We start from the raw sequence: 20,022 nt of genomic DNA, 5'->3' as shown, positions 1-20,022 counted from the left end.
AAAAACTTTCTAAATTTATGAAATGTTACAATATTTGCGAATATAACAATAAAATAATATTTTACTAATCTTTATATATAGTTACGGTTTTAATAATGAAATAATAATCCAAAAAAATATATATAGAAGAAAATACATGTGAAAGTTTGAAACAATCTATTCAATGAAAAACATATACCGTAAACTTATTATGTTTTAAAAATTGATAGACACATATATATTATAATATATATCAATTTAGAATTGAAAACAAAATTTTTATATCGACATAAAAAAAAAACAAAATGTTTATATAAAAATAAATAAAACAAAAACCCGCGCGGTTGCGCGGGTCGAGATCTAGTTTATTTTTTAAATCAGAAGATCCGAACCAAATAGTTTAAATAGATTAGAATCTTCAACAACAACAACAACAACAAACACTTGTATAAGGAATCATGAAAACGGCAAGCAGTTGATATAAAACTTCTTCAAACATCAACACGCATTTCAAATCACCATCATCGGACATTTTAGCCGGTAGCTCGGAACGGCGATGAGCCTGGTGGCTCTAGGCGCCGTGAGACCGCACATGTCAGTCATATCCAGATCATCAGCGCTAACTCCTTCCGGCAACTCCCAATCAAATGAATGAAGCATGTGCGCGACGGCGAGCTCCATAGCATAAAGCCCCAACTGCATACCCGGGCACGACCTTCGACCCGACCCAAACGGAAGAAACTCGAAATCACTACCTTTGAAATCCGGAGCTTTGCTATCCATAAACCGACCCGGTCTGAACGCATCAGGCTCGGTCCACACCGATCCGTCTCGCCCAATCGCGTACACATTGATCATCACCCGAGAGTCGCGGGGAATGGAGTAGCCGGAGACGACGGAATCCGCCGCCGCCTCGTGGAGGAGCAGAGGAATCGGAGGGTGCAGCCTCAGCGTCTCTTTCATCGCGCATCTGAAGTAAGGAAGATTCTCCAGATCAGATTCGTGAAACTCACGGTTTAATCCGATGACGTCAGCGAGCTCTTGCTGCAGCTTTACGAGTTCGTGAGGATTCTTCATCAGCTCCGTCATGGCCCACTCAATCGCAGACGCCACCGTTTCCGTCCCGCCAAACATCACATCCTTAATTAAAATCATTTCATTAATAACTTATGGTTTTTGAATGATTAATTTAAATTATTTACCATGACAAGAGCTTTGATGTTATCTCTCGTGAGTTTAAATGAAGACAGTGAATCATTAGATTTGCCGCCGTTCTCACCGCTTTCGACGCTATAAAACGCCATTAATTCATCAACCATGTCGTCCTCCAAGCCGTCATCGTCTTGTTTTCTTGAGTTCTTCTTTTCGATATGTGCATCGATGATTCTATCTATGAACCCATCCAGCGATTTCCTTGCGTTTTCCAACCGCTCGCTGAAATCGCGGTTACTAAACCATTTCATCCACGGTAAAAACTCGGTTATATCAAACGCTCCAAAGAGTTTTGAGAACTCTTGTAGTATCTTGACGAATTCGTCTTGACCGTCGCGAGCGAAAGAGCCAAACGCGGCTCGGTACGTTATGTTCCGCGTCAAAGCAAATACAAGCTCGCCAACGTTAACCGGTGAACAGGTTTGTTTAGTAAGAGTTTGAACCATCGTATTAATTTCGTCACGAACCGAGGCCCATGATTCGGCCCGTTTTCTGCTAAAGAGCTTCATAACGCAAACCTTCCTCATTTGACGCCAGAGTGGACCGTAGTTCGCAAACGCCATATCCGCCCGGTTGTAAGTGAGATATGAAATGGCGACGTTAGCTGGCCGGTTTGCGAAAACCACATCTTGAACCTGACGTAATTGAATGTTTGAGATGAATGTTGTCTCACAAAAACTAGTAATTCACTGTTATCCTATCCAAACGTTTAGAAGAAGATTTGAATTGTCAAAACAATTTCTAAACCGTAGAAAACCACATACCTGGAGAATTTCTCGGGCCATCTCAGCTGTTGAAGCGGCCACAATATGAATTCTACCCATTTGAAGGTGTAAGAGACCACCGTATTGTTTGGCTAACTCGGCCAAACCACGATGATTCAACTGATTCTTTAATTTCATGTTACCGATTATTGGATAGCCTTTTGGACCAGGTGGAAATGGATTACCACGAGTTAACAAAACTCTAACTAAATACCAAAGAAATATAAGAACTACATATAAAATTGGTGAGCAAAGCAAACAATCCATCTTTTATGTTTTTATGTTTTTTTCTTTCCGATACAAAGAGTGAAAAGATGGGTGTTAAGAGGTTTTTGGTATGGTTATATACGCACGAATCTGGTTGTATAATCTGTATTTGATTTATTAGCACATACAGATGTGTATGATAAACAATATATAAATGAAGATTTATTTCCGTTTTGGGTATTTAATAGATCATTTATTACCTTAGAAAAAAACAAGTCAAATTTGACCAGAAAAAAAAAAGAGAACACAAGTCAATAGTCAATATCCCAATAATCAATATCCTAATAAAGAACAATATGTAGTTTGAATAGGAAATCTACCAATATGAGAATTCAAGATTTTACAATAAAGATCAATAGATCTATGGGTTCGAGAATTATATGCAAATATTTAAATTTTTATTTGGATTTTTTAGTTTGTAAATGATATAAATGTAATTTTCTAGTCAAAGAACATTTGCTAGCATTGTCGGTTGATAATACTTCTGACGAAACCAGATACCGTACACATTTGGCGTGAGAATTGAGGAATAGAATTTCTATTATTTCTTTAGCACGAAAAAAATTACATGGAACTAATCTAACAAAAAAAAGAAAGTCTCTCTCGGCTCTGTTCCCTCTCTAAAATTTTACACAGAGGAGAGAGAAAGTTTGAGGTTTGTTCGTCGGATTCTCTCCGGCTTAATTTTCCCGTTTTTCATCGGGTTTGTTTCTGGGAAGAAGGAGCTTCGCTAGTTCTTCTTCGCCGGCTTATGGTTTCCGGGAGGCGGTGGCTCCTTCAACACCGTCATCGCCGGCTTTATCTTTGGATATCGGAGTGTGTGTGACGGTTTGCTTTGTTTGAGCCTTACGGTGAATTTCATCGGTTTGTGTGGTGTTAAATCGTCAAGGGTGTTCCATGGTGGCTTTGGATGAGGATCTCGGGATTGTCCTCGATCGATCTCTCCTTTGAAATTGTTCGGTGATGAAGATGGGTACGGTGTTTTGATCAGGTGTGTTCCGACGAAACTACTGGCCGCTCTTCATCTTCTCCGGCTTACCTTGGCGTTTGGAGCACTGATGTGGTGATCGGCTGACGCGTGTCTCCGTGAGACGGGGGGTCTCAACACGTGGGTGGGTTAGAGTTTGGCTGGACGCGTGTACAGTAGTGGCACCGTTCAGTTGATGGGCTTGGGCTTTGGACTTGTTTCGTCTCGTTTTTGTCGGGCTTTAGTTGTTTGCTTTTGTCGGGCTTTATGCTCTTTTGTATCGGATTTTCTGGGCTTGGCCCATCAATAAAATCAAATAGATAGAAAAAAAAAAAAAAAAAAATCTAACAAAAAAAAGAACGTTTTGTGAATAATCAAACGAAAAAGAACATGCATGGTTCGTAAAAAAAAAACAAAGAACATGCATGGTAACGCTTTGTAAGACCAACTATGTAGCTTTCTCAAGATTTACATGACAGCTACGTGATAGTACAGTTTTAGTTTGATCACAATAAACAAATAAATATATGCAAATATAAAGCATGATTCGTTGGTAAAAAACCGTTAAATAATTATATTAAAAAGATGAATTAAAAAAATTAAGTAAGCAATTTCTGAGTATTGTATCGTTGCCTCGTTGGTGCTATTATGTAGGCCCATATGTCCTGGGTTTAAAGAAGAAATTACTTACTTCAGTTTTCAAAGTTCTTTGTATTACGAAGAGATCGCAGAAATGTGTTGGTATCAATGATATGTCCCTGTTTCTAACTTCCGACACCCAATCGTGCTTTTTTAAACTAACATCTTTTTCTTGAACATACATAGACTAGCTAAGGTCATCGAGGTCTTCTCTAGTGGCTTCTTGTCGTGGGTTTTGTGATATTTTTGGACACAAGTTTTGTCTCGTTAAAGAGACGCTGCTATTTGTTCAGCATCTATATTGAAGGGAAAAAAGATTCTTCTATATAGTCAGAAACATTCGTATTGGAATAGGTTATAGCATTGTACCCGAAAACCAATATTTCTAAGAAAACCTATGATTAATAATTAGACATTTTTACAATTTCTGGTTTCGGTTTATTCCATCGAATATACAAAATATTTATCAAGTAGAAACGGGTTGAACAAATAAATTTTTTATTTCTATTATGAACTAACAAACATGTTAATAATTTTATTGACAAAATCTAGTACTCAATTAAAATAGATTTGTTTTTTTTTTTGCACAGGAAAAAATACTCAATTAACCACGAGTTTTATTGATACATCCCATTACACAAAGCCAAAAGATCCAAATCTTACAGTAAATACTATTTAGATATTTTATTAATTTGTGTATATCTTCTCGTAGAGACAAGTCAAAAAATTTAAAGAGTATTTAATTTTAGAAGATGTAATGGGAAAAGTTAGATTTATAATAATGAATCAACTATGGGGGTGATTGGTTGGGCTTTATCTCCCTACTTTACTTTTATTTATTTTTAAACCACTAAATTTTACCAATCATGTTGTAGCTTTACTTTTAAAAATTAAAGTCTACATCAAGTTTTTATTTAGTTTTACCAATCATGCTTTAGCTTTACTTTTAAAGCTACAGCAAAAAAAATAAAGCAAAACTTTTTTTTATGTATTTTAGGCAAAAACCCTACATCTTCTTTTTATAGGTTGTAGAATCTGTAAATGAAAAAAAAATATCTATAATATCAAATAAATTATATAATCATAATAAAAACTTTTATAAATATTTTAATTTTGAATTTGAGTGTTTTAAAATTATTAAGATATTTAAATAATAGAAATATTATTTACATATCACATTTTAAATTACAATAAATTTTGATAATTTTTAAAAATATTAATATAAATTATTTTAATTGATATAAAATAATAATTTTATATATACAACACATATTTCATATATTTTATTTTAAAATATCTACAGCCTATAGCTTACAGCTACAACAAATTTAACTACAGCAAAAGTTTCTGCAAAAAAAATCTACATTAATAACTTTACAGCTACAACCGATTTATTTACAGCTAAACATCTACAGCTAAATTTTTAAAGCCACAGTCGAACCAATCATCACCTATGATGTGTATAATGTATTAAACAAAAGAATAAAACTTATGATTTTATTAAATGATTTTTTTGCCAGCAAACTTTTCTAGTAACTAAAACCCAACACCGATAACACATAATTAAAGATAAAGGACTAACAAAGTACGGTGGTCCCCAAACGCAATCGGGTGCTTGATACAAACTTCTTATTCTTTAATGATGCAGGTAGGGTGGTCTCCATACGCAGTGGCCCTAATCTGATCAGAGCCTAGATGATCAAACCGCAACTTAGCTTCATCGCATTCATAGCTCACCGTTCCTTTCTTTGTCTCCTCTCTACAATCTGTTAGAAACAACTGCGATCCAAACTGCACTTCATTCCTCTCTTTGATAGCCTCCATAATCTCTTTCCCAATCGCGCCGCTCAAATCTTCTCTAGTAGCAACCGCAGAAACGGTAAGAAGCTGAGGCGCTCCTAGTTCGAGTTCGTTGTAACTACCAACCCATACATAAGATACGAAAATCAGTAAGAGATAATAATATTAAACACGGTTTCAAACAACAAGAAAATCATTATTAGTAACCTGTGGAGAGAGGAAGTAACAAGAGTGACATTCTTGTAAAGGAAAGAAGCTTGGATGTTTCCTTGAAGACATATATCATTACCAACAAGTTCTCCCGGGACTCTTATCAATAAATCCCATCTAGCACTAACTAGAGGAAGATAATGACTTTGTTGTGTGCTATTCTTGTTATTATTATTAGGCTCGGCCGTGAAATCCATAGAAACTATTTTGATCTCGAGAAGGTTATGGTTGGGTGTTGATGCAGATGAAACGAAAGAGTATAATATGAGGAAACATATGACAACAAGAAGGAAGCCGATGCATGAATCCACCACCTTTTTCTGTTGTGCTATCTCTTCTGGTGTCATATTGGGACACATTAATTTCATTCTCTCTTCGAATGTTTCTGAGCTCATTGTGTTAAGCTTTTACTTTTCCAGAGAGAGGGTTTTGATTAAGGGTTTTGATTTAATCCATCCTGTAGGAAAATATATCACGAGTATTTATATCTAGTGTACCCACCACGAGATTTGTTTGAATCGGATCTAGAAAATATCTACACGGTATCGAAAATCTTGGGTAAATATTTTATGAGTTTACAATATTTTTTTATGATTATCGTAAAATTACAGAATTATAATATTTTGCGAATTTTCTTTTCTTTTTTTTTTTAAAAAAAGAAGGGAAAACAACACGTACGTATAGTATGGAAGGTGTTGTCATTTGGTGTTGAAAGTACTATTATGCAAGGCTTGGTGAATTGTGCAATATTTGGTGTTGCTCCATGCGCAAGGAATGACATTGGAACCTAAAACATATACATAATCGTCGTCGTCCCGTTAACCGCTTCTAGGCGGGGCGGGATTGGTCATAGCTACAGGGGATGGCGTTCCACGATGGTACGGCGGGGACAGTGAGGGTAGGCTCAACCCTGTTAGGACACTTGAACAAAAAAAACTTTTATTTACTCTCTAAAATTTATATGCAGATAATGTTTAAAATATTTTTAAAATTTAATCAGTGATATTTTGTATATTTTGTAATAAAAATAAACTATATACATATCACATAATTTTGGATCTTTTTCAATTTTATTTATTATATTTATAATTTTTTATAGATAAAAATATAGATTTTTTAAAAATTGGCCTTTTAATTATTATTATACAGGGGACACGGGCTTGGGTCCGGAGCGGTCGCACCGCTTGTTCCCCTAGTAAGGTCCTGCCGACAATGCGGGACAAATAAGCGCAAGACAACCCAATTGCCAGATTTTGGATAATTCTTACTATTCTTAATATTAATCAATTATCTAATCAAAATCAATTAAAATTTCATTTTTATTTTTTAATTTATTTATACATTTTATTCATTAAGGGTATAAACGATATTAACCACTCTAACTTTCAACGTGAGAGCTCTATTGCGAAAATTTACTTCGCAAATAATAGTATAGATCAAATAATTTTTTTTAATTATATAATTAAAATATAATATTAGGTTATTTTAAGATTTTTTTTAGTAATGAATATAGTGTACAAAAAATCTTTCAAAAAATTATGAAAATGTAAGTCCGCGTCGCGGGTAAAACACCTAGTATAAACATTTGTGGCAAAAAAAAAAAGAGTTAACAGGCTTCATGTGACATGGATGTGGTTAGAGTGTCTAAAAGAGAATCATTGTGCCTCCAATCTGGTGAAATTATGATGGCACAAACTGAGCAACTCTAGTCACAAACGTGATGTGCTTGGTCCTGTGTGACTGGAGATATGGTGTTCTAGTCACAAACGTGATGTGCTTGGTCCTGTGTGACTGGAGATATGGTGTGCAAAGATCTCTCTTGGTGCAAAATTGAGTGGTACTATGTTATCATGACTTCTAAGGTTTTTAAACTCTAAACCTTATTAGGCCATTGACATCATCCATCCTGCTGGAGTAACTCGACTCAAAATCAAACTTATTGGCCCCGTCACAAAGAGTAAAGATTACCCTTCTCCTTTAAAGGATGAACCAACTGAAAGAGAAACCGATCAACCAACATCGAAAGGGTAATCTTTTTCCTTTGGAGAAATCCAAGTCTCGAGGATTCAACTTCACTATAACATTTCTTTAAACTCTTACCCTCATTTCATGTTCATAAAGAGTTACAGCTTCTCAGCAATTTGGCTTACAGTTACAGATCAATGAGACCGTGTTTGTGAATGTAGTTTTGAAGAAAAATAGAAAAAAATGCATACAAAGCAAAGAACTAGTATTCTTAGGTGATAACAAAACAAACCGAGCTACTAATAACAGTTCAAGCCGTAGCAACTCTACTTCCTCCTCTGCGTCCACGTCCATCAGGTCTCTCTGAATACTCTCTCCTCTGTTATAACCCCAAAACAAAAAAAAGATTGAATGATACTTAAGAAATAAAAACCCACATATAGAGACAGCAATTTCTCACAGGGTTAACTTACGAAAGGTCTAGTGTTTGGTCTAGAGTTTGAGAACTTCTGTCTTCTTCTAATCGACAATCTCTCAACTTCCTTCTTCTTCTCCTCTGCTTTCATTTTGGTGGGACTAGGCCTATACAGTATCACCGTCCTCCCAATTTGGCCAACAGCTACAGAACCAGTGGCTTCCTCCAAATGCATAACCGCGTCCTCCATCTCCTGTGGAGATGTCTTGCGTATCTTCACCTGTTCCAATTAAAGGATTAAGCTTAAGAGGCTCACATCGAGTTTCCATCTCAACCAAACCACAACATTCCTCTAACAAAAACATACTGAGAGAGAGAGAGAATAGGCTCTTAAAAAAAGGTGAAACCTTTAAGAGCTCGTTCTTCTCGAGAGTCTCAAGGAACGAGAAAACAACTGAATCAGTAACTCCAGATTTTCCGACCAGTTGACATTTCAATTTGTCGCCGAGACTATGCGCGTAAGAAGCCAGTTCCTTCTTCTCCTTTATCGTCAACTTCAAAGCCGAGCCCCGAGCCTTCTGCTTCATCTTCTCTATCTTCTCCTCCTTACCTTCCTCACTTCCCCTCACAGATACCATTCCAATGTCCAGCTCATCATCTTCTTCTTCTTCTTCTTCTTCTTCTTCGTCTTCCTCGCTCTCATCGTCTTCTCCGAGATCTGGCTCATCGATGGCAGAGAAGGATTTCGCTACGAGTGAAGAAGTGGAGTGAAAAGGAAGCGGCTTTGAAGAGATTGATTGAAAGCGAGGCTTGTTACGGCGGCTTGATTGACAGGTTAAAGCGGAGAAGCAAAAGGGTCTGGGGAAGAGACAGAAGGAAGACGGTGGTTCGGGAAGTCGGAGAAGGTTGTGGATAAGATGTGTGGATGAAGAAGACGGTGGTACTGTTACGCTCGCCATTTGCATTTCACTTTCTGATTAGTTTATGTCATGTCAAGACGCCCCCTCTATTTAAGGATTTCTCATTAAACTCCATCTATAATGTGATTATTTCACAATTAAGCCCCCTAACTGTTATTATTTTACACTAGTTAGTAATATAAGGCTTTCGCACATTGCGCCGTGGTTGTATAACGGCCCAAATTAGGCCCAGTTCTGGTCCGATATAAAATGGCATCCTCAATTATATTTTTCTTGGCACCAAAGACATTGACAAACCAGAAGAATCAAGAATTAATGCAACAATTTAATACATGCTAGACCTTGCGTGGATGTTCTTTTTCGGTTTCTAAAAAAATGAAAAACGTTATTCATTATAATTGATATAATTGTGATATTGTTAGTAATATACTCTATGGTGATGTTAAAAATTTAAAATGGTTAATTACATTAGTTATTTATATCTAAATTGTTGAAACAGATAAATGTTTGTTAATCATAGAGTTTGTCTGTGTTTGTTTGTTAATCATATAATCAATAAGAACAAATATTTGATATCTTTTTATTAGTTCTTTCATGGATCAAAATATTTTGTTTATAGTTTTACAAATGCATAAGTTCATAGTGGACAATGGATTAAACTAATTCTTGTTACATAAATCATGCAGATATGAAGATTGTGATTATGTGAATTATTAGTAAGAATTTTATAGTTAGAGATGGTTAGATATATTTCGGTTATAGATCGATGACTTAACAAAATTTAGGTCAATTAAGAAGCTTAATAGCTTTTCGATTTGGGTATGCATGAAAGAATAAGATAAAACCGTAAATAATGAGATGAAGTTAGGTTATTTTTCATTTGTACTTTACTTTTAATTGGATAGATGTACTATAAGTTTAGAGAGTGTAATTTAAGGTATATGATCTTTAGCCTATGTAATTCCCACTTCTACCAGTTTTTTTTTCTTGCTTTTACTAACACCACGTATTTGATTTATTTGCTTTTCTTTTACGACATCTCAAGGGAATTTAAAGACCACACCACATGGCACGTGAGAAATGGAAAAGCATGCACGTGAACCAGCTGTTCAATGAAGCTCAAAAAAGGTGAGAGAGAGAGCTATTAGTGTATTCAGTTCTATACATTTTACAAATCATTTACAAAATCATCATCCAGTTCGAGTCGTAAATATCACCCTAATTTACGTGTTCACAAGAGACCAAGACAACTTCCAATTATTGCAATTGATCTTACGATGATAAGTATCGTCAATAATATAGTAACTATTATTGTTTAAGGAAGACACAAGATTCCACATGCACATGATACTGCTCGAGAGCATTATGTAAATACTCGACCGAAAGAGACTCGAATTTATTTCACTACTAAAATAAATGAAACGAAACAGACTGTTTTGAGATAACAATGGCTAAACGTTATGTATCTCTTGTTTAATGATGTTTGTTGTTGGTATGTCAATCAGCGTTAGATGCTAAAAGAAAAAAGAAGACGTTTAGCGTTAATTAATTAATATTACAGTGGTGATCGGTCTTAGACTTAGTTGGTTTGATTGGTGCGGTTAGTGTCAACGTGTAAAGCTTTCAGCAGAACAGACGAAAGGAGCCGCGATCACATGTGCGTTCAAAATCTAATCCTCCTTTTCCTCACCGTCCAATGATATTCTCGCGTCTCCGGTCACTCTCCTCTGGTCCAAGCTCCTATAATTTATTTATTTTCGTGTGTGTGTGTGTGTTTCTTTTTTTTTTCCGCCAAGGATATTTTTTATTAAAAAGAAGGGTACTAAGCCCAAACACATATTACAAAGCATAAGCCCACAACAGCAGGGCAAAGATCGACCAAACCTAATCGGGCCTACAGCCCAACCAAACCAAGCCACACCTAGACGGGCCGGACGTCTCTCTTTTGGCCCACGCGTGAAGGAGCGGGGACACGTGTTAGAATTTTACATCAGCGCTACACGCGTCTCCTTTGCTCGACTTGACCCGTCACCGCTTCGAGAAGCCGCCGGAACCAGCCACCGAAACCCTCGTTACGCCGGAGCTCAAACCCGCAGAGCCTCCACCGAAACCACTTTCCTTCAACTTTCTGACCTCTCTGCGGAGAGCTTCATCGACCTCATCAAGATCTCATCCGCCTTAAGAGAGTCGCAAGCCACAAACCTCATAAACCCGATCCAACAACAAGACCACCTTTTAGAACCGCTAGAGCCGGCGACGCAAGACTGTGTGAGCCTTCACCCCCCGGAGACAAGACCGGCGCGGCGATGCTGAATAAGCCAACCACCACCCGGGAACAAGAACCGGCAACGACAGAGCTTTAATAGCCTCTACCTCCCGGCTAAGAACTATTACCATGCAAGACGACTACGCCATACTATCCCCTCCACACGACCGCGCTTTAACTCCAGTAACCCAGCCACCGTTGAAGGCGATTCACTCCTCGAGTAAACACCTCCGGAAGTGGATTAAACCAGAGGTCAAGCAAAGCAGATCGGGGAGAAGACAAGGGAGAGACACAAAAACAGATAACTTTAACGGAGAAACAAGAAAACAAAGTATCCCGGTAAAGGCAAATCAATCTCCGTGTATGATTGTGTCGCAGTATTCAAGTTTTTGCATGTTACTACGTTAAGGATAATATTGTTTTTCTTCTTTAGTTACATTACATACAATATAATTTGAAAGGATTTTTAGCTTTTACTATTATTATTTCTACAAATAAAAGTCAATTTTTTTATTTAAACAATTAAATTAAATTATTTTTCCTATTGTGTACAATCACATGCTTATTTTTCATATTTGCAACTGAGATTTTTTGCCCAAATCATATGCAGAACAAAAAGGGGGAACCACTACTGTAAATGGTCGGTCAGCCATTGTTAGTCCCGCTCGTGTCTCGTGGGTTGAACTAGATTTGAAAACCATTGTTAATTGTGCGCGCTTCTTTCACTAGTCTCGGTCACACGGTGGTCTTCAACATGTCACGTCAACTCACAGTAAAATTATTTGAATAAATATATATTTGTATTTTGTCTTCCCCAAAATTGTGTTTTGTCGTTCTCCTCCCTAAATTATTTTCAACGACCACAATTAATTTAAATAAAAATATATTGTATATTTGGAAAGGCACAGAAAAAAAGAAACAAAATTCAAAATCTGAAATTTCAACCTCCTCGTTTCTTCACCCAGGAAGAAGAAGAGAGAGATCTATCTCCATTCCATCTTCTTCTTTACCCTCTCTCTCTACACCGCCTTCGCTTAAAGAAGACGAAACAATCTCTCTCTTCTATTCTCTCACATTCTCTCTCTCTACCATCTCATAGCAACCGAAAGAAGGAGAGAGAGAAGAATGATTTATTCAGTCTCCAGGCATGTGAGCTCCCCCCACTGACACATTCTCTTCTCCTGATTGAATCGATTCTTCTCACCGATTCCGAGTCGCCGGAGTTGACCTCCCTCCCCGAGTATCTAGGTCAGTGGATGGCATCATCCTCATCTCGAACAAGGAGCAGCTCTCCCTTCTCTAACAATAGACCAGCAAGTCCCTCTTCTTCCACTTCTTCTTCTCATCTCAGCAACCGCCTCGTTCCCCGTTCTTCTTCACTTCCTAACTCAGGCGGCGGAATCGGCTCCCGATCTATGACTACCAGTCGCACCTTCTCCGACTACGGCCCAATCGGCTCCGAGAGCTTCGGAACTGGATCCTCCCTCCCTTACCCGTCGGAGGAGCTTCTCGGCGAGCCTGTGGAGGAGACTATCAGCTCCGAGCGGGATAGCATTTCCGTCACCGTTCGTTTTCGACCTTTGAGGTATATTAATTAGATCTGATCGCCCTACACCAGATCTAGATGCAATTCGAATGCCTCAATTATTGGGATTCTGAAATTGCAGTGATAGAGAGTATCAAAGAGGAGATGAAGTTGCTTGGTATCCTGATGGAGATACCATGGTCAGGCACGAGTACAATCCCCTCACTGCCTACGCTTTTGGTTTTCTCCGCCTTCCAACTCTTTTTTTTTTTTTTATTACATGATGATAATTATTGGTCAAATTGATTATAGTGGTGAGTGAATATTTTTTCCAAATTTGTGGATGTCAGATAAAGTATTTGGACCACAAGCAAATACTATGGACGTTTATGACGTTGCTGCAAGGCCCGTTGTCAAGGCTGCCATGGAAGGTGTTAACGGTATGGAACCAACATTGCTGCCTTCAATTTAGTATTGTTTATAGCCTGACTGACTCACTGTTTTGGAAATTTGGCAGGAACCGTTTTTGCCTATGGTGTTACAAGCAGTGGAAAGACCCATACCATGCATGTACGACTTTTTTTCTTCGATATCTTCTTCTGGGTATTCTGTTGGATTTTAAATTCCCATCCAAACAAATGATATTCCTTTTGTTTTTCCATTTGATTGCAATATGCTTAGGGTGATCAAGAATCTCCTGGGATCATACCGCTTGCAATAAAAGACGTCTTCAGTATCATCCAGGATGTAAGCGGTCTTCATCTCTTTTTTCTCCCATGACTTACTTCATCTTCCCTAATTCGGCTACGTCATTATCTTTCAGACTCCAGGAAGGGAGTTCCTGCTCCGTGTTTCGTATCTTGAAATATACAACGAGGTTAGTCCAACTTTCTCTCCTTGATACATAACTTGCTAAGCCTTGGAAAGTAGTCTGCGATTTGTTTCCATGCCCTTTACCTTATCACTGGGAAGTCAACTGCTTAAATTATATAATTTTGAGTCATCTCCTTACTCTTACTTGATTGTTTGTCTGTTTCATCTGTCTACAGTTTATCTGATTACTGTCCTTGTATCAGGTGATAAATGATTTACTGGATCCAACAGGCCAAAACTTACGAGTTAGAGAGGATTCCCAGGTTTGCTTTAACCACTATTGAATGAATGCTTAGATTTATCATTCTCTCTCTATCACGCACGTACAGTTTTATAGCATCATGGTCTAAATAGAATAATTTAGAACGAATTAGCTTAAATATTTATCCTCCTGTTATAAGAATTATTTTGGCTAAGTAAAGAGTGTACTATTCGTTTTTCTAGGGCACTTATGTTGAGGGTATCAAGGAAGAAGTTGTTTTGTCTCCTGGTCACGTACTATCCTTCATTGCAGCTGGAGAAGGTAATTAGAAAACTTGACCTTTGACACATGTCTTGATGTTCTGAACTCTGTCCCTCCTGCCTCTCCTTAGTGTTGCTGTTGTTTTTATGACAGAACATCGCCACGTTGGTTCAAATAATTTCAATTTGATGAGCAGCAGAAGTCACACTTTATTTACACTGGTATGTCTTCAAGATCCAAACTTGTCATAGTGTAACGTATTGCTCTTCTAAGTGTCTCTGCATGATATTTGTTTGCTCTTACAACTCTCTTTATTACATGTTTTGAGTCCAATTTGTATATGTTTGCAGATGATTGAAAGTAGTGCTACTGGAGATGAATATGATGGAGTTATTTTTTCTCAACTCGTAAGTGCTTCTTCGTTTAGTTATTATATATAGATCATTCATTTGTCAAGAAGGGACTAACTGTATATCTTTCTTGTTTAGAATTTGATTGACTTGGCTGGTTCTGAGAGTTCCAAAACTGAGACAACTGGATTGAGGAGGAAGGAGGGTTCATACATCAACAAGAGTCTTCTAACTCTTGGAACTGTAGGTTTCATTTCTTAATTCGGGGGATTCCTTCCATTATTATCTGTTTTTTAATATGTAACGATGGCATGCCAATCAAAAGCATCATTACTGAATAATGCTGGACTTGCTAATAGGAACAATTTAATTAGATTCTATATCCCATTGGTGTCATTAAAGAATCATAACAGAATTTTCAGTTGCTGGGAATACACTTAGGATTCTCAGTACATTTCTGTTTTTCATGATCTATTGTGCTAGTATCTCTTGATGCTTGACTTTCTGATAAGTAGTATGCTGCCTTTTTTGTACTTTTTGTCTGTCGGTGGTAGCATTTTAAGTCTCAAACCCTTGCGATGGAACTGCCTTTTACTAAAATTATTTCTTGTCGTTTTATTTGTGAAGGTGATTGGAAAACTTAGTGAGGGTAAGGCAACTCACATTCCATATCGTGACTCTAAGTTAACTCGTCTTCTGCAATCATCACTAAGTGGTCATGGGCATGTTTCGGTAAGACTATTCTGTCTCTGGTTAAATCTTTCCAGTTTCACTATATTATTTTCCATGGTTGACTTTGGAGGATTTTGGGCTATATATCTGTAGTACGCACTACGCAGTGCAGTCACGCTAATTCACCAAAACAACAGAGAAACTAATTCAGTATTTTGTTTTCCCTTTTTAGCTCATATGTACAATTACTCCCGCGTCTAGCAGTAATGAGGAAACTCATAATACATTGAAATTCGCCAGCAGAGCAAAGAGTATAGAAATCTATGCTTCACGCAATCAGGTGATCTCTTAGCATGTTTTTTAATAAAGTACCTTGCTCTACTCAATGGTTCAAGCTCGAACTTCCACTTAATGATTATTATATAATGTCCCAAAAGCAGATTATAGATGAGAAGTCACTAATTAAGAAATATCAAAGAGAGATCTCAATTCTCAAACTAGAACTTGATCAGCTAAGAAGAGGTATGCTTGTTGGTGTCAGTCATGAAGAGTTGATGAGCTTAAAGCAACAGGTTCTGACTTCCGCAGACCATTTTTATCCTGAATACATTTTTCTGTGTACCAATGGCGGTGACTGAACTACCTATCTATGTATTATAACAGTTGGAAGAAGGTCAAGTGAAAATGCAGTCAAGATTGGAGGAAGAAGAAGAAGCCAAAGCTGCTCTAATTAGCAGAATTCAAAAGCTTACCAAGCTCATACTCGTATCTACCAAGAATTCTAGAACTGGATATTTGGGTGACGTACCCACTCACCAGCGCAGTCTCTCTGCGGGAAATGATGACGTAAGTTGTCTTATCAAACCAGTGATGTGTCCGCAATGAAACAAATTCTTGCCATCTTTTCTTCTGAATAAGTATATATTTTGTTTACTCAAGGCATCTTTTCTGGGAAAGTAATTTATCGTTCTATCTTTTTTTTACTCTACTGCTGCATGTTGCTGCCTTATCTCAGAAGCTATTTCAAACACACAGTGAATCATTCTGTTTTTTCTTTGCTTTTCAGAAATTCGCTTCTCTGCTCTTGGATAACGATAACCTGGGATCTCCATCTTCTACCCTGGCTCCTGTATCAGATGGTTCTTTAGGTTTTAACCACCGGAGATCTTCCAGCAAGTTGAATGGCGAAAACTCGCCTGGTGCAGAAATTACTCAAGTGAGTAGACTACCCCAAAGTTTGTATTGATTGCAGAAATGGAATCTAATAGTTGGGGGACAATGGCTACATATAGGGTGTCATGACGCCGGATGAAATTGACCTTCTGGTTGAACAAGTTAAGATGCTTGCTGGCGAAGTAGCTTTCAGTATGAGCACTCTAAAGCGTTTGGTGGACCAGTCCGTAAATGATCCGGAAAACTCACAAACTCAGGTAATGTTACTTTTGATATTTGTGTACTCTGCCACCGGAAACACGTTTCAAAGATATTTGTTGTGATTTTTTAGAAGATTATTTGACTGTCTACCTGAAGTGTCTATTTTACTTTGCTTAAATAATTCACCTGCCAAATTATTCATACAGATACAGGATCTGGAACGCGAGATTCAAGAAAAGCAAGGACAAATGAGGGCTTTAGAACAGCTAATAATTGAGAGTGGTGAAGCATCAATTGCCAACGCATCATTGGTTGAGATGCAACAGGTATACAATCTCCACATCCCTTCACTGCGAGAACATGACTTTGGACCCTTTCAGCTAAGATATTATGTTCTTTTCTTGTTTTCAGAAAGTAATGAGTTTAATGACCCAGTGCAATGAGAAGAGCTTTGAACTAGAGGTGAAGATTTATTCTTTTACTGAAAATACCGCCTTGTTTACTGCAAGAGCCAAATCAAAGGTTGCTTAAAATAACCATATGTTTAACTTGGTTCTACCTCTGGCACAGATCAAATCAGCAGATAATTGCATTCTTCAAGAACAACTACAGAAGAAGGTTGGTAGCTTTTTTTTTCATTTAAAGTTGTTCATTGTTCTCATCTTTTTTTTTACTCAGTTCTTCTTGCTTACTATCTTTCATCCTTTCAACACTGTTCTGCGAAAATTGCCTCTTATCACACTTTTCCCAAATATGTAGTGCACTGAGAACAAAGAACTACATGAAAAGGTGAACCTTCTAGAGCAACGTTTGAAAGCAGTATCTAGTGAGAAATCAGCATCATCTGGAGAGTATGCAGATGAACTAAAAAGGAAAATACAGTCGCAGGTAAATAAACAAACATACATTCTCCGTTCTCGTAAGTATGTCAGTAAATAACCGCATGATAATATCACGTAACGTAGACAATAATAAAAAAAATTGATCCTCTGTTAATAGTTACATACTTTTATCTCTTGTTTTTACATAGACGTTTATGTCTTCTATTTTAGGAGATAAAGAACGAGAAATTGAAGCTAGAACATGTCCAGATCGTGGAAGAGAACAGTGGTTTACGAGTACAAAATCAAAAACTAGCTGAAGAAGCTTCATACGCCAAGGAACTAGCCTCTGCTGCTGCTGTTGAGCTGAAAAATCTGGCTAGTGAAGTAACAAAACTTTCACTACAAAACACAAAGCTCGAGAAAGAATTAGCAGCTGCAAGAGACTTGGCTCAAACGCGTAACCCCATGAACGGAGTTAATAGTCGCAAGTATAACGACGGGGCAAGGTCAGGAATAAAGGGAAGGATCTCTTCGGGTAGGTCAAGTGGAGATGAGTTTCACTCAAGGAGTCTCGACCTGGAAGATCTGAAAATGGAGTTGAAAGCAAGGAAACAGCGAGAGGCGGTTCTTGAGTCTGCACTGTCAGAGAAAGAGTTCATAGAAGAAGAATACAGGAAAAAAGCAGAAGAAGCAAAGAGAAGAGAGGAAGCCCTAGAAAATGATTTGGCAAACATGTGGGTACTTGTTGCCAAGTTGAAGAAAGACAATGGTGCATCTTCTGAAGTCAATGGAACCGCCACTGACCCAGCAAGGGAAATAGAGAAGAATCAAAGCAACACGGTTCTGAAAGAGAGACAAGTCTCGAGTGCACCGAGACAACCTGAAGTAGTAGTGGTAGCTAAAACCGAAGAGACACCAAAAGAGGAACCTCTTGTTGCTCGTCTCAAGGTAAATCTAACGAGATGAGCTTTTTACATTGTTTACCTGTGAAACAGTCTTTCGGTCACATATATTTAACAAGGTCTGTAACAATGAGACAGGCACGGATGCAAGAAATGAAGGAGAAAGAGATGAAATCGCAAGCGAATGGAGACGCAAACTCTCACATTTGTAAAGTGTGTTTCGAGTCTCCCACGGCAGCAATTCTACTCCCTTGCCGCCATTTCTGCTGTAAGTCGCAACTTCATCTCCATGAAACCTCTTTTCTCAAACAAGTTCTAAGTAAAAAGACGCTTCTTTTTACAGTATGTAAATCCTGTTCCCTCGCTTGCTCTGAATGCCCAATCTGCCGCACAAAGATCTCTGATCGGCTCTTTGCGTTTCCGTCTTGACCTAGGCAAATCAAAGGTACCTTCTTGCAAGTGAACGCAAAATGTTGTTGTGTTGCGTTCCATTTTGGGTTCCTTTTTCGTTATAGAAAATGTAGCTGAAACTAAATATCTAGCTGGGTCGAGTTTGGTAAAGTTTTGGTTGTTCTATCAAAACTGTACATGGGAGTTTCGGTTTGGTTTCATCGATATAGAAAGTAAAAGCTGTGCTTAACCGATTTAAGCTATTAGGTTCAGTGTTTGGTTTCATTATTGGTATTTTTGCTCATGGGCTTCAATGACTTCTTGTATAAAATAGAAAAAGATGCAGCTATTGATCAAGTTGGAATGGTGTTGCAGGTTGTCAAGAACTCTGGGTGAAGCCTGTTGCTAAATATTTTAGGAAAAGAACAGGTTGTGAATTTTTTTTAAAACTAGTTTTCGGCCCTCTTGTATGTAATATGTCTATGGTTATATTTATATTTGTCACTAAAAAGAGGGGGGAGGTTCTTTTGCGTATCACAAGAACTGCATACTCCCATTTGTTGAAAGGCTTTGAATGTGTTGTTCCACACGAAGTTACTTACTGGATCCCTTGAAATTTCTTTTTTTTTTTTTTGGTCAAAGATCCCTTGAAATTTCTATATGTGGTTTTTCCAAACCAAATTATTTCTGTTATATTGTGGTGAAAATCAAGATTCAGCTTGTATTTAAAACTACTGGGATTAATATATAGAGATTTGCATTTATACGCACATGCATTTATTGTTTAATACATTTTATCGATGATTAGTTGTAAACTTTTAAAAAACTAATTACATTTGCTAAAGTTTTACTGGTTTAGAACTATTAAAAAATATAAATTTACAAAAAACATCTATTAGATATTAGAATTTAATATCTATTTATATATAAAGATGCTTGCTTCTCTTTCAAGTATACCAACAAGAACGTCACGTCAAAAATTTGCGAGTTCCTGTCGTGACACGTATGAATCGCATCGTTTCATTAAAGTGTGCTTTCTATTGATGCGGGCTTGGCGTTGGACTTCGTGTTGCACTTCGTCTGCGGCCCATCGACCACAAACTTCTACGGAAACCATAATCAGTCGATATGCTCTCCTTCGTGTTCTTCGTTCATCTTCGATCGGCGCAGGGACTATCCCGTTTCTATAACCGTGTTTTGTGATTTAATAGTCTTAAATCGTCTTCATTAGTCATCTCACTACGA

The 20,022-nt window shown here is 37.5% G+C and overlaps 4 protein-coding genes across 5 annotated transcripts; 1 reads left to right on the top strand and 3 right to left on the bottom strand.

Moving 5' to 3' along the window:
* Positions 1 to 303: 303 nt before the first annotated feature.
* Positions 304 to 2,410, bottom strand: LOC103828068 (cytochrome P450 84A1). Its single transcript, XM_009103659.3, has 3 exons — positions 1,956 to 2,410; positions 1,182 to 1,826; positions 304 to 1,119 (listed from the first exon to the last, which is right to left on the bottom strand). The coding sequence occupies exons 1-3, from the start codon at positions 2,220 to 2,222 to the stop codon at positions 490 to 492; spliced, it is 1,542 nt and encodes a 513-aa protein (XP_009101907.1). The 5' UTR covers positions 2,223 to 2,410; the 3' UTR covers positions 304 to 489.
* A 662-nt stretch (positions 2,411 to 3,072) lies between these two features.
* LOC103828067 lies at positions 3,073 to 6,396 on the bottom strand. The gene is made up of 2 exons (XM_009103658.3): positions 5,836 to 6,396; positions 3,073 to 5,746 (listed from the first exon to the last, which is right to left on the bottom strand). Exons 1-2 carry the CDS (start codon positions 6,231 to 6,233, stop codon positions 5,458 to 5,460), a joined length of 687 nt encoding a protein of 228 aa, XP_009101906.1. The 5' UTR covers positions 6,234 to 6,396; the 3' UTR covers positions 3,073 to 5,457.
* Positions 6,397 to 7,901: 1,505 nt separating this feature from the next.
* LOC103828066 (bromo and FHA domain-containing protein DDB_G0267958) lies at positions 7,902 to 9,214 on the bottom strand. The gene is made up of 3 exons (XM_033273968.1): positions 8,626 to 9,214; positions 8,277 to 8,498; positions 7,902 to 8,182 (listed from the first exon to the last, which is right to left on the bottom strand). Exons 1-3 carry the CDS (start codon positions 9,181 to 9,183, stop codon positions 8,114 to 8,116), a joined length of 849 nt encoding a protein of 282 aa, XP_033129859.1. The 5' UTR covers positions 9,184 to 9,214; the 3' UTR covers positions 7,902 to 8,113.
* Positions 9,215 to 12,280: 3,066 nt separating this feature from the next.
* LOC103828065 (kinesin-like protein KIN-7D, mitochondrial) lies at positions 12,281 to 19,406 on the top strand. 2 transcript variants are annotated; one of them, XM_009103656.3, is made up of 25 exons: positions 12,281 to 12,989; positions 13,072 to 13,169; positions 13,280 to 13,369; positions 13,447 to 13,499; positions 13,611 to 13,676; positions 13,753 to 13,806; positions 14,006 to 14,065; positions 14,247 to 14,325; positions 14,419 to 14,486; positions 14,616 to 14,672; positions 14,754 to 14,858; positions 15,243 to 15,347; positions 15,520 to 15,627; positions 15,728 to 15,859; positions 15,951 to 16,133; positions 16,354 to 16,503; positions 16,580 to 16,717; positions 16,868 to 16,987; positions 17,073 to 17,123; positions 17,232 to 17,279; positions 17,421 to 17,549; positions 17,714 to 18,433; positions 18,526 to 18,655; positions 18,731 to 18,846; positions 19,153 to 19,406. In XM_009103656.3, the coding sequence occupies exons 1-24, from the start codon at positions 12,661 to 12,663 to the stop codon at positions 18,814 to 18,816; spliced, it is 3,159 nt and encodes a 1,052-aa protein (XP_009101904.2). In that variant the 5' UTR covers positions 12,281 to 12,660; the 3' UTR covers positions 18,817 to 18,846; positions 19,153 to 19,406. The 2 variants fall into 2 exon arrangements, with proteins under 2 accessions (XP_009101904.2, XP_009101903.2); XM_009103655.3 differs by having other exon boundaries at positions 18,731 to 18,832; positions 19,153 to 19,402.
* Positions 19,407 to 20,022: the final 616 nt, after the last annotated feature.

This window comes from Brassica rapa, chromosome A06 (assembly GCF_000309985.2).
Source record: "Brassica rapa cultivar Chiifu-401-42 chromosome A06, CAAS_Brap_v3.01, whole genome shotgun sequence".
NCBI classification, from domain to species: domain Eukaryota; kingdom Viridiplantae; phylum Streptophyta; class Magnoliopsida; order Brassicales; family Brassicaceae; genus Brassica; species Brassica rapa.
The sequence above is the reverse complement of the archived record's forward strand: the minus strand, read 5'-3'. Positions and strand labels throughout refer to the sequence as shown.

Bases quoted from the DNA above. Each gene is read 5' to 3' on its own strand.
- LOC103828068 (XM_009103659.3), bottom strand. From the start codon at position 2,222: ATGGATTGTTTGCTTTGCTCACCAATTTTATATGTAGTTCTTATATTT. The intron at 1,827-1,955 runs GTATGTGGTTTT...CAATTACGTCAG, and splicing joins TGGCCCGAGAAATTCTCCAG to GTTCAAGATGTGGTTTTCGC. The intron at 1,120-1,181 runs GTAAATAATTTA...ATTTTAATTAAG, and splicing joins ACATCAAAGCTCTTGTCATG to GATGTGATGTTTGGCGGGAC.
- LOC103828067 (XM_009103658.3), bottom strand. From the start codon at position 6,233: ATGAGCTCAGAAACATTCGAAGAGAGAATGAAATTAATGTGTCCCAAT. The intron at 5,747-5,835 runs GTTACTAATAAT...ATGGGTTGGTAG, and splicing joins GTTACTTCCTCTCTCCACAG to TTACAACGAACTCGAACTAG.
- LOC103828066 (XM_033273968.1), bottom strand. From the start codon at position 9,183: ATGCAAATGGCGAGCGTAACAGTACCACCGTCTTCTTCATCCACACAT. The intron at 8,499-8,625 runs GTTTCACCTTTT...TAATTGGAACAG, and splicing joins AGAAGAACGAGCTCTTAAAG to GTGAAGATACGCAAGACATC. The intron at 8,183-8,276 runs GTAAGTTAACCC...GGGTTATAACAG, and splicing joins GACCAAACACTAGACCTTTC to AGGAGAGAGTATTCAGAGAG.
- LOC103828065 (XM_009103656.3), top strand. From the start codon at position 12,661: ATGGCATCATCCTCATCTCGAACAAGGAGCAGCTCTCCCTTCTCTAAC. The intron at 12,990-13,071 runs GTATATTAATTA...CTGAAATTGCAG, and splicing joins GTTCGTTTTCGACCTTTGAG to TGATAGAGAGTATCAAAGAG. The intron at 14,066-14,246 runs GTTTGCTTTAAC...TCGTTTTTCTAG, and splicing joins GAGTTAGAGAGGATTCCCAG to GGCACTTATGTTGAGGGTAT.